This window comes from Balaenoptera physalus (genome assembly GCF_965194825.1).
Source record: "Balaenoptera physalus genome assembly, chromosome: 4".
NCBI lineage: Eukaryota > Metazoa > Chordata > Mammalia > Artiodactyla > Balaenopteridae > Balaenoptera > Balaenoptera physalus.
Window position 1 is genome coordinate 52,713,524 of NC_138891.1, and position 12,417 is coordinate 52,725,940.

The following is a 12,417-nucleotide window of genomic DNA, read 5'->3' on the forward strand; positions in this document are numbered from 1 at the left end:
TGTGGACTCTGAAAGAGTTTATGTTCTCAGCCAAAAGCTGCTTCGTTGAAGTATTTCCTTCCTTCCTTTGCACCAGCGAACCTCTTCCTATTCCCCGCCTAGTGGCTCAAGCCCAATGTCTGGGCATCATTCTAACCTTTTCTTTTTTCTAAACTCCCATATGCAATCAGAGAATAAGGCCTGTAGATTTGCTTCCTGAATATTTCTTACATCTGTCTGCTTCTCTCCGTCTCTGTGCCCACCACTGTACATCAAGTCACCTCCTTATAACTGACCTCCCCAAATTTCTGTAGCCCCAATCTGTTTTCCCACTACAGCCCTAGCGATGTCTCAAAAATATTTATCAGATAAATATTAATACTTCCCGAAACATAGTTTTTAAGACCAAATCCTTAAAAAATCCTTAACGTAATTTTTAAGACCTTCTGTGATTTGATTTCTTCTGCCTCTGCACTTCATTTTGAAATAGGTTCCTCGTTCCTTTGTCAGGTTTTGAATTTGCCATGCTTTCTTAGCATTCTTGGTACAAACTTATTCTTCTGTGTAGAAGTCTCCCTTTTCATCTGGATAACTACTACTATCCTTTAAATGTTTTATAAATATCACTTTCTCAGAGATGGATTTTCTGATCTCTCAGACCAGATTATATTCCTCTCTTTGTTCCCACAGATCATTGAACATCCACTTTTTAAATATAATAGTAAACTTATAAGTAGCTGTTTAATAACTGTCTTCTTTCCTAGATGGTTAGGCCCATATAGGCAGGGGCTGTGTCTGTCTTGTCCAGCACAATATCCTTAACATACAGTGTTCTTTCAGGCACAGTAGATATCCAACAAATATTTGCTGAGTTCAGTTGATTTCTGTTCTATGCATTTATCATAGGGCCTCTGAATTCATTACAGAAGACACACATTTCTGCAGATGCATTGGAATCCCTCATGGCTGACTTTACCTCTTAAACTGAAGGCTTCTTTGGTTTGCTCTTCTCACAACTCCTGACACCAGTTCTCCCCTTGTGGGTTCTTACCGTGATTGGAGGAGACTGAGTGGGGAGTAGGGTGATCAGAATTTATCACCTTTAGCTGGACTGGAGACCCAACACTACTTTACTCCTTCCTGCACTGCCAGAGGGGCCCGTGGTATCACACGAGTCTCCCGAGTAGCTGGGGCCAGGTGCATCTCAGTGCTTGTTTTGCATAACTCAGGTAACCAATGAAGGGATGTTCTACTTCTAACAACCCGTATGTTACTCCTTCACCCCAAACATCAATGTGCTAGTTCATTTGTAGTTCCCTGAAATGTAGCCATTATTCCTCAAGTGACAATTATGGGAGAAAGGGTTGGGGAGCGAACTAAAAGATTGATGAAAGGGCTTTAAAAATATCTATAATAACCAATAATGAAGGAGCAGATAACGAAAATAGAATATGAAAATGAGCGTGATAAGAGACCCATAAAAGCATATGACCACAGTCAGAAAAGCAGCAGACCTTAGGAAACAGATTAAATAAATCCATATTTGATTTTGGCTAGACTTCCAGGGAGAGAGCTGCATTTATTTTAAAAAGCAAACAACCAATAAAACAACCCAAGGAATTTCCTTTTCTTTTTATCTTTTAAACAGATTTGACCCAAGATGGACATTTTCTTTGAGAATAATATGTCTTTTTCCTTCAGCTGAAAGTTTTACCTTTTGAATTGTATTCCACACACGTTCTTTATCGTTTCTTCTTCCTTCAAGGGTGTCCATAGCATCTGCCATTAGTGACTGCAGCTGTGGCACCAAGATAAAAGTTATCAGTGTGGAAGTCACACAGAAATAACTTCTCTAAATACACAGATTAAAACCTAATTAAAAAATCATTTGTACGCTGATGATTTTATTACTCAACTTTCCGACAATGAACACTGCCACCTAATCTCTGCTTCAGTCATTACCAAGTATTATTGCAGATATAAAATACTGAAACAATGGAAAGATTCTTGAAAATTTGTAGAAAACATATAGGTTTTAATGTAGTAAGTGTTGATGTTTTGTAAAAACGGATCTGGGTTGTAAAGAATGAAGGTGGTGGTTAATTCTCTCAGGAAATGGCATGTAGTACATGAACACATCTTAGTATTTTCTCCTGAGGCTAATGTATCATAATTCTAGGCATCATGCAAAAGCTCACCAGAGGACCATACTAAAATTGTGTTGTTTTATTGCCTCTTAAAGGATCTAGCTCATTTTAGTTCTTTTACTATTCTTTCCTTTTCTAAAATTTCAAAATAACCAGGATTACTTTTTTAGGTTCCATTTCAAAGGCAAGTTTAAAACATTCCACCCTTTGCCCCGAACTGCCATATTCCAATTTAAAATAATCCTATACACACACTTTATATGTGGCTGCAAAGTAATGAGGCCACATGAAGCCAGGTGATATTCAAAGCTAAAAAAGAAAGTTCTCTGAAAAAGAACATATACCAGTTCAGTTCACCATGGCGTCAAACATTATGAACCCTTAGATAATCTTTCTGTTCTTTAGATGTTGCAGAGCTTAAGCAGGAGGGTAGAGGGTCGAGTCATTCAAAACTCTTCTACTGAGTAGTCACTGTTTATATAGCATGATAAAAGGTATTTCGAGGATTTGTATCTAGGTTAACCTATGCTTGGAAGCTGGAAAGTAAAATCTATTACTTAAGGTGATGAACCCTTGCAAGATACGTGATTTTTAAATATTTGGCTTGCACATATACATCCCTATACATTTACTTTTTTTTCTAGTAGGTATATAAATTATGAAAATATCCCATGAAATCCTCTTTTCCAAGGTTTCAGGTAGTGGAATGTTGCACTAACACATTAGTTAGCGATGTTAATAATGCTAGTTTTGTGCTCTTTGTGTATATTTAGAAATATAAGTATTTCCAGAAAAAAGAAGGCTGCAGATGTGTGGTTAAGAAGACCTAAGTGCAGAAAACTCCCTTGTATTTTTCATTTAAATCTTGAACGTGCTTTTCAGGAAGACAGGATCAACATTGTGCCAGCTTCTTAAATTAACATTTTCTTCGCTTTCTTTTATCTCGGAGGAGCATTAATCATCTAAAATTGGCTATAATATGCACTTTGAAAGCTCCACACTTACTGCACTCCTGAATGCCTTATGAATGGTAGGATAAACACTTAGCCTTTTAGAAGGTGTTCTGTGCACATAACCATACAGGTTTAGAAAGTACTATTGCCAGTTTTGACTTAGTAAATTCTTGACTAATAGACTTTTTTTTTCTCATAGTTTTAATGTTTAGTATGTGGAGTTTTATTGTTTGGCTACTCAGTTTTATATGCTTACTTTGAATATCAATATTTATTTAATATACTTTTACAGGTTCAGATGAACATTATAAATGTTGGCAGTTCATTTCTTGATTAATTTGTAACAACTTTAAAAGCTCAAAGAGGGAGGGTTCCTTTAGTTATCTGAAAATTACAGGTGATGAGTTTGGGTTATTCTCATCCTCACTATGTGAATTCAATTCAGGTCTATAATTAGTTTTCGCTACATTCAATTAGAGCTCAAAGAGCCCTTCCCAGCAACACATTAGGAGCTTTATATGGAGTGAATTTTACCTTTCCTTGAATGGCCAGCACACTGATTGATAATTGTTTTTCAAACGAGGTGCTATTCTTTCTAATATAAATTATGGTTATAATATACACACCTGTTTGGAGATTTGTTCTATAAGATATTTCCTGGACTAGTTTTTGACAGGCTCTGTGTTTTCTGAGTTAACTGGTCAATTCAGTTAAAAAAAAAACACCCCACCATTTGACTACATTTTCCCCTCAAGACAGCTCTCTTAACTACATGTTACGTATGCGTGCGAGTGTTGGCACTGCCAACATATATGTGACATTAGAGGTAAATAAGAAAATTCTATGGATGATTTTGTAGGGTCAGTTTTCTATCCAGCAATTACTGTTTTTTCCTCTTACTTTTCCATTGAAGAGAATCCTGTATTAACATATCTTGGAGTTAAGAAACAATGTATTAAAATTTCACTTTACTTGAAACAAAAAAGCCTGACTCAAAATATGAATAACCAGCCCTCTTCCATATTTTCATACATCACAAAGGTCTTGCTATTAAAAAAAAAAAAAAGGAAGCTAGTCAGGGTGGGCAAATAAAACACACACACACACACACACACACACACACACACACACACATTTCTACATTTTCCAGTTTCTTCATTAGAATGCTTCATGAGGGTTGGGGAGTTTGCCCTCAGACTGCATTTATTGTCACATTCTTTTTCAGACCATATCACTCTTTTATTGGCTCAGGGCTTGTGAAAGCCTTAAACAAAGAAAAACAAATGCTTACCAATTCCGCCTCCTGTTGACTGATGTCCTGTAGATAGGGAATGGTTGCTAGCTCGGCCATTGCTTGATTGATCACCTGGGACTGCTCCTTTACTCTCTGCAGCTGGCTGAGGAGGCTGGCATATTGCAACTTCTCCATCACACCTGAGCACGCATGAAAACTCCCCTAGTCTCCCAGTAGAAGGAAATGTTTTAGAACAAAACCACAGAAATAACCTCTCCCTGGGGATTGAAGTCAGGTCTCGTTGTAATAACATATTTAGCTCCTCTGAAGTAATGGTATCTAGTGCAAATAAATGTTTTCTTCTATTATTTTAGAGAACTGTCTGTACCCTTCCTTCAAACAGATGAATGTATTGATATATAAAAGGGAACGCTTGGCAGGACTGTTGAGAAGGATTTGCAGGTGGCCCTGCCTAAGGAATCTAGGATGAGGGGAAAAGAAGGACTGAAATTGAACCTGAGCTCCACTCTCCCAGTGGGGATCCCACAGAGCTGTGTCCATTTAGCGGGGGTGACTTTATCTATGTCACCAAGGCATCATAAGACTTAAGAGTTGCCCGCTGTCTTGTTTATACAAAGGAAGATTTCTTATGCAAGTTGAATCCTGAAAATGTTATGCAAGTGGATTTCTGTCTAGCCCAGTGGCTTACATTAAACCTCCAGCTCTGCTTTTATCTTTAGTTCTCATTGGATGGCCATGGACTCTGGCTCCTCTCCTTGTGGCATTTTATTGATTTATTCTGGGTCCTAGGACCATTCCAGCAACTGACATGGTCCATCTTGAAATAGACTGTTGTGCGCTTGTAAGGAACACCAAGCCCCATGAATCTACTGGTATTTTGGGCTTTCTTAAAATGGGGCACACTTCTAATTAAGGTAGCCTACCTCTGTGTTTGCTACTGCCAGCTATAGAGAGGACAGGTTACCCTCTCTAAAAAGTTTAATACAAATTGTACTGCTTGATAGGTGAGACAAAGTTTATCATAAAATTCTCACACTTCTGTTTAGGAAAAAGTACTTCTGACATAAGGGGGCATCTAAGGGTTCCTGTCATGTTTGGAGGGTGATGTGAAATGGAAAGTCACAGGAGGATTTAGTTTGGTGATGGCATTCTGAATCTTGGTGCTTAGAAGTGGAAGCATGAACGGCATCCCTTTATGCGGTCGGGGAGTGGAGGTTTCCTCTTTGACCACCTGCACCAGAATTACTAGGCTTGTTGGTTAACTAGGAAGAGTCCTGGACCTTACTCAGTGAATCACAATCTCTTGATATGTGGCCCTAGAAATATGAATTTTAGCTCTACAAAAATTCAAATATCAAATATTCAAATATCTCAAACAGAAGTTGGAGAATAAACTACTACCTTAAAGCTTAGTATCTGCACAAGGACTATTTTAGTTTGTGCATACTTATAAAACAGATTTTTTCCCAGAAATTAGAGAAGGCAGACGTGACTCTTCCTTCTTAAAATATTCTCTTCTAAGGAGAAAAATTATTAGAAACTAGCATTACTAAAGAGCATCGAAATTTTAACTTGAATTTAGAAGGCAGTCATTTCTGAAATGTCATACACATATCTTGATTGACACCAACCTCTAGAATTTGGCGCTTTCCTAGAATCTTGGTAATAAAGAAAGGTTGAGCACTGTTGCATTGTATTTGCTGTATTTCTTCCTAACATCTATCTCTGCCATTTGACTAATGTCTCTTTATCCCTGCTAATTTGTTCTTTCCAATTAATCATTTATCTGAAAACCTATAAACCTATAGGAGCAATGACTGCAAATTGTGGATTTGAGATCCCTTCTCTGAATTGAAGAAATAGCCAGCCTACCCACTGAGTTTAAACATGTAGGTAAACAATGGATACTGTCAAATAGAGGAAAGCAAGTTGCAGGAGAAACAGTTTTCTTTCCGAAGAAAAATTACTTTCTTTGTCCTTCTTTAAAATAAACAGTGGGGCTGGTTGTAGGAAAGTGGTGTAGTGACTCAACTCCAAAGTGCAGAAACAACTGCGGCCTGCTTGGAAACACAATCTATCAGTGTAATTTTCCAAAACATCAGGACAATAAAAATAGTGGAAGGCAGTGGTGCTTTGTTAGCTTGATTGTTGGATGCATAGCAAAACAGGAAGTGCTCCTTATGAATAGGACACTAGGGAAAGGATACAGTTGACTGCTAATCGTCCCCCCCACCCCAAGCCAAATGCCGTTTTCGTCATCAGGAAACTACAGATTAATATTTTACCTATACAAGATTGGGGCTTTTGAGAGATAAAGTGAAAAAGAAATAAAAATTAATAAATGCCAGCAGGAATGCTTTAATGCTGTTGCTTTAAGAAAATCAAGGAAATAATGAAAAATGAAGGAATTAGCTCACATCTAATGCTAGCAAGGGCTAAATCTAAAGGGAAGTAGCCCTCTCAATGAGACTTCAGAAGTGATCAAAGAGCTCCTTAGCTGCTGGAGAGAGTGTAATAAAGTGGCCAAGACTGAAGATAAAACCTCACACAGGTACAATGAAGGTTAGGTAAATAGCAAGTTCAAATGAAAGCTTCAGCCAGACAATTGTCTAGATTTAATAGCAGGTATGGATGAATGTTTGGAAAATAAGTGGCACAGTATAATACTGCTGAAAAGCAGAGCCCAAGTATTGGGAATGTATTTCCGTTTGACATAACATATAGAAACATTAATTGCAAAGAAAAGGGGTAGGAAACACATATTATTGTTCATTTCCAATGTGCATATATAAACAAGTTTTGTGCTTTACTTGGAGGAAATTAAAAGTAAAATTAACAAGGTATGCAAAACCTGGTTAGTTAGGTCATTTTTTGGCAAGTCAGCCTGTGAAGGAAGCTTCATGCTTGGCACGAGATTTTATTATTTTAACTCTTTAACACCCCAGGAAGCACAGTACATAAGGTGTAAACTGACAGCAGCCAGTAAAGTTAATGAATGGAAAAGCACAGTAACATTCAGTAGCACGTGAAATAATTAGTACAAAGATCCAGAGAAGAAAAAATACCATTAGAGCAGAGCTACTGGTTGAATGGGGTTGATGTTCAGTGAGATTAAAAGACACCAGATAGGAAGGTGGGAGAATATTTTAGACAATAACTCTGAAAATGCCAGAATCATTCTTGTCTGGCCATGTGCTGTGTGCCTAACAAAGGAATCTATAAAGGTAAGGAAACTGGTGTCAGAGTGAAAGGAGAATTATTTTCTGAGACATAGAAACATTATACCAGGAATGTCTTTGTCTCCTTCACCAACTCTTTCTACCACCTCATAGCAAGAGGTGAAAATTCATGTTCCCTGGCAAGCCCTACGGTGGGCAGTAGATCTACTGCATGGCTAGAGATGACACCTCTAGTCTTGCATTTGTGAGGAGATCTGAGTGCATCAGTGATCTAAGGAAAAGAATTCAAAATTCACAGGACACTTGCACAGTCTTCATTTTAGAAGAGTATGTAATTTCAAAGTATACAGCATTTATAAAGAAAAAGAAAGGTCTATAAAACCAGTCCTTTTGTCATACCAAATGAAAACCAATACAATTAATTAAAACTTTAAAAATTCTTAATACTTTACAAAGTGCTTCAATGTGGATTATATACTTTTGGTCTCACAACTCTGGGAGGTGAGCATGGCAGATAACAGCTTATTTTATAAATGAGAAAAAAACGGCTCAGAGGTTAAGTGACATCCTAGGGTTACACAGCCAGAGCACAGCCTTGGACAAAAGTCTTCATCTGTAGGTGTCACAAGCTAGGGTCACAGCTAATAAGGACAATGCAATGCCTAAATACTCAAGTGGATGGCATTTGACATCTGACCAAAAAAAAAAAAAAAAACACACACCTCAGGGGATCCTAAAAACACTGTTGAGGGATTCTTGGGTCACAATTAATTGTACCATGTAGGAATAATTTCTGCTCACCAACTCATTTCTTGCTTCGTTAAGCTAGGTTACCTTTGCAGCCAATTTTATTCAGTCCTGCTTTATGAAGCTGTGGTTGGGCATATAATGAGAAACCTAGAGGCCAATATTTGGATATTCTTGTGGTCCCTGGGTACCTGTGGGCTCACTTGCTTCAATTTCATTCAAGCTCTTTGAGACAGTCTTCCAAAAACTGTTTCCCATAGATGCAAACATAAGAAAGTTGATGAAATCCCTCACAGTTAACAAAGTGGGTGGTGCTGACTCATTCTAAAGAAGACTGAGTTATTCATTACATGCTAAGAATCTTGTTCATTATGGTTTTCAAATCTCCTTTATGGACACATAAAGATACATGCATATACACATTTCTAAGTGGCCAGAATGCCCTTTGAAACATGAGAAGAAAATGTGTTAAAAGCATTTAAAAAGTGCATTATGCCTAGATTGGCCTAACCTGCATTCACAACACACTGGGAGATCTGAGCTGGCAACAGATGATGATGTGGCGGGTACCTGACAAGTAGCAAGGTACGGCGGGCCTCACCCCAAAGAGCCAGGGCACAGGCAGATTACCTCCCCGACATCCAGCACGCCGGCACTGCAAGGCTAACCATGTGCAGATGAGGTGAAATAATACTATATGGTGATGGTTCTTGCTAGCAAGGCTTCCACTGCTTCCAAGAGCCTGATGATCACAGTGATGATATGTGTGTGTGTGTGTCTCTAATTAGGATGGGGTGGTTGGTGAGGGGGTGTGTGTGTGTGTGTGTGTGTCTGGAAGAGGTTGTGAATTGGAGAACAGGACCCAAAATTTGCAATAGAGCCAATGAGATGGCTATAAACTGAATGTTTGTGTCCACCCAAAATTCCTATGTTGAAGCCCTAGTGGCCAATGTGATGTATTTGGAGATGGGGCCTTTGGGAGGTAATTAGGGTTAGATGAGGTCATGAGAGTAGCGCCTGATGATGGGATTAGTGCTCTTGTAAGAATTGACACCAGAGGGCTTGCCCTCTGCCATGTTAGGACACAGAGAGAAAGTAACCGACTGCAAGCCAGGAAGAGGGTGTTTATCAGAACCTGACCATGTTGGCACCCTGATCTCAGACTTCTAGCCCCTAGAACTGTGAGAAAATAAATTTCTGTTGGTTAAGTCATCCAGTCTATGCTATTTTGTTATGACAGCGCAAGATGGCTAAGGTAGAGATGGATTTCTTAGTAGTAATAGTATAGGGGAGATAATTGAGTGGAACACGGTTGTGAGGAAGGGGAAGCTGTGTGGTAGGAAAATCAGTAAAAATGTGCTTTTGGATTTGTAATGCATAGAATTACAAATCATGCAAATAAATTAGGGGTTTTATAGCTTTTATAAAATGCTGAATAATGTTACTGAGCAGGTAAACTGCTGAACAGATGTTAAGTAGCTGTTTGTGATAAACCCCTTGGTTCCCCTTGTAAGGTAAGAACATCAAATCAATGATGTAATACTAAAGCCACAAAAAAAGAATTCTTTAAAATTTCCAGCTTAAAGGCCTTTTGGAAAATATTTTAAAAGGGGAAATCTGCAGCCTTTAGAGCCCATTAATGAGGAGTTCCCTTTATGTACTTTCAGTACAATAGCTTAAATTTTGTAAAATAGCACAGCATAATTCAGATCTTATTTTGGGCTTTTTTAAAGACTGAAAGTAGAAAGGGCATATTTTCCCTGGGTCGGAGAAAGGGATTAGATAATTTACCTTAAGGGTATATAAAGATCAATTGCCAGGTGGAGGTCAGAGTCAACATGGTAGACTAGGGCGACGCAGAATTCGTGTCTACATACAATTAGGGCACCTACCAGGCACTGGTGGGGGACCACAGACACCTAAGGGGATGGGAGGAACCCCCAGCGACTGGCTTGCAGGATCTTGGTTCCCAAGCCGGAGGCTGGGGCCGAGCTTCTGTGGTGGGAGCTCTGAGTCCAAATTGCTGGACTAACAGAGAACCTCAGACCGCAGGGAATATCAGTTGGAGTGAGGACTCCCAGAGGTCCTCATCTCAGCACCAAGACCCGGCTCTATCCAACTGCCTGCAAACTCCAGTGCTGGACCCCACAGGCCAAACAACCAGTAAGATGGAATACAGCCCCACCCATCAAAAAAAAAAAAAAATAGAAACGACAAAAAATATGTCACAGACGAAGGAGCAAGGTAAAAACCTACAAGACCAAATAAATGAAGACGCAATAGGCAACCTACCTGAAGAAGAATACAGAGTAATGATAGTAAAGATGATCCAAAATCTCAGAAACACAATGGAGAAAATACAAGAAACATTTAACAAGGATCTAGAAGAACTAAAGAGCAAACAAACAGTGATGAACAATACAAAAACTGAAATTAAAGATACTCTAGAAGGAATCAATAACAGAATAACTGAGGCAGAAGAACGGTTAAGTGACCTGGAAGATAAAATGGTGGAAATAACTGTCAGGGAGCAGAATAAAGAAAAAAGAATGAAAAGAATTGAGGACAGTCTCAGAGACCTCTGGGACAACATTGAATGCACCAACATTCAAATTATAGGGGTCCCAGAAGAAGAAGAGAAAGAGAAAGCATCTGAGAAAATATTTGAAGAGATTATAGTCGAAAACTTCCCTAACATGGGAAAGGAAATAGTCAATCAAGTCCAGGACGCACAGAGAGTCCCATACAGGATAAACCCAAAGAGAAACATGCCGAGACACATATTAATCAAACTATCAAAAATTAAATACAAAAAAAAATTTAAAAGCAGCAAGGGAAAAGCAACAAATACCATACAAGGAAATCCCCATAAGGTTAACAGAAACTCTGCAAGCCAGAAGGGAGTGGCAGGACATATTTAAAGTGATGAAAGGGAAAAACCTACAACCAAGATTACTCTACCCAGCAAGGATCTCATTCACATTCAGTGGAGAAATTAAAACCTTTACAGACAAGCAAAAGCTAAGAAAATTCAGCACCACCAAACCAGCTTTACAACAAATGCTAAAGGAACTACTCTAGGCAGGAAACACAGGAGAAGGAAAAGACCTACAATAACAAACCAAAACAATTAAGAAAATGGTAATAGGAACATACATATCTGTAATTACCTTAAATGTAAATGGATTAAATTCTCCATCATCAAAAAATCTACAAACAATAAATGCTGGAGAGGGTGTGGAGAAAAGGGAACCCTCTTGCACTGCTGGTGGGGAGTGTAAATTGATACAGCCACTATGGAGAACAGTATGGAGGTTCCTCAAAAAACTAAAAATAGAACTACCATATGACCCAGCCATCCCACTACTGGGCATATACCCTGAGAATATGATAATTCAAAGAGTCATGTACCACAATGTTCATTGCAGCAATATTTACAATAGCCAGGACATGGAAGCAACGTAAGTGTCCATCGACAGATGAATGGATAAAGAAGATGTGGCACATATATACAATGGAATATTACTCAGCCATAAAAAGAAATGAAATTGAGTTATTTGTAGTGAGGTGGATGGACCTAGAGTCTGTCATACAGAGGGAAGTACGTCAGAAAGAGAAAAACAAATACCCTATGCTAACACATATATATGGAATCTAAAAAAAAAAAGTTCTGATGAACCTAGGGGCAGGGCAGGAATAAAGATGCAGACGTAGAGAATGGACTTGAGAACATGGGGAGGGGGAAGGGTAAGCTGGGACGAAGTGAGAGAGTGGCATGGACATATACACACTACCAAATGTAAAATAGATAGCTAGTGGGGAGCAGCTGCATAGCAACATGGAGATCAGCTTGGTGCTTTGTGACCACCTAGAGGGTTGGGATAGGAAGGGTGGGAGGGAGACGCAAGAGGGATGTGATATGGGGATATATGGGATATATGTATGCATATAGCTGGTTCACTTTTTTATACAACAGAAACTAACACAACATTATAAAGCAATTATACTCCAGTAAAGATGTTAACAACAACAAAAAAGATCAGTTGCCAATGTTTAGAGTAGCATCCAATGTATCAGTTGATGTGGAGGAGCTAGCTTTTAATGTTCTGAATTCTTGTGTAGGCAACAAAATGGTTATATGCAATAGCCAAATGTAT

General features: G+C 38.6%; 1 protein-coding gene and 1 long non-coding RNA gene across 2 annotated transcripts in view; both read right to left on the minus strand.

Annotated features, from left to right (window-relative positions):
- LOC309659389 overlaps positions 1-12,417 on the minus strand; it is a 538,108-nt gene that overhangs the window by 332,786 nt on the left and 192,905 nt on the right. The gene's annotated exons all lie outside the window — the stretch shown is intronic.
- Positions 1-12,417, minus strand: part of SPATA16 (spermatogenesis associated 16) — a 228,455-nt gene that overhangs the window by 34,528 nt on the left and 181,510 nt on the right. The window contains exons 8-9 of the mRNA XM_082459084.1: positions 4,371-4,535; positions 1,694-1,777 (exon numbers count right to left, since the gene is read on the minus strand). Coding sequence (XP_082315210.1) covers positions 1,694-1,777; positions 4,371-4,535 — 249 coding nt within the window. The remainder of the gene's footprint in view (positions 1-1,693; positions 1,778-4,370; positions 4,536-12,417) is intronic.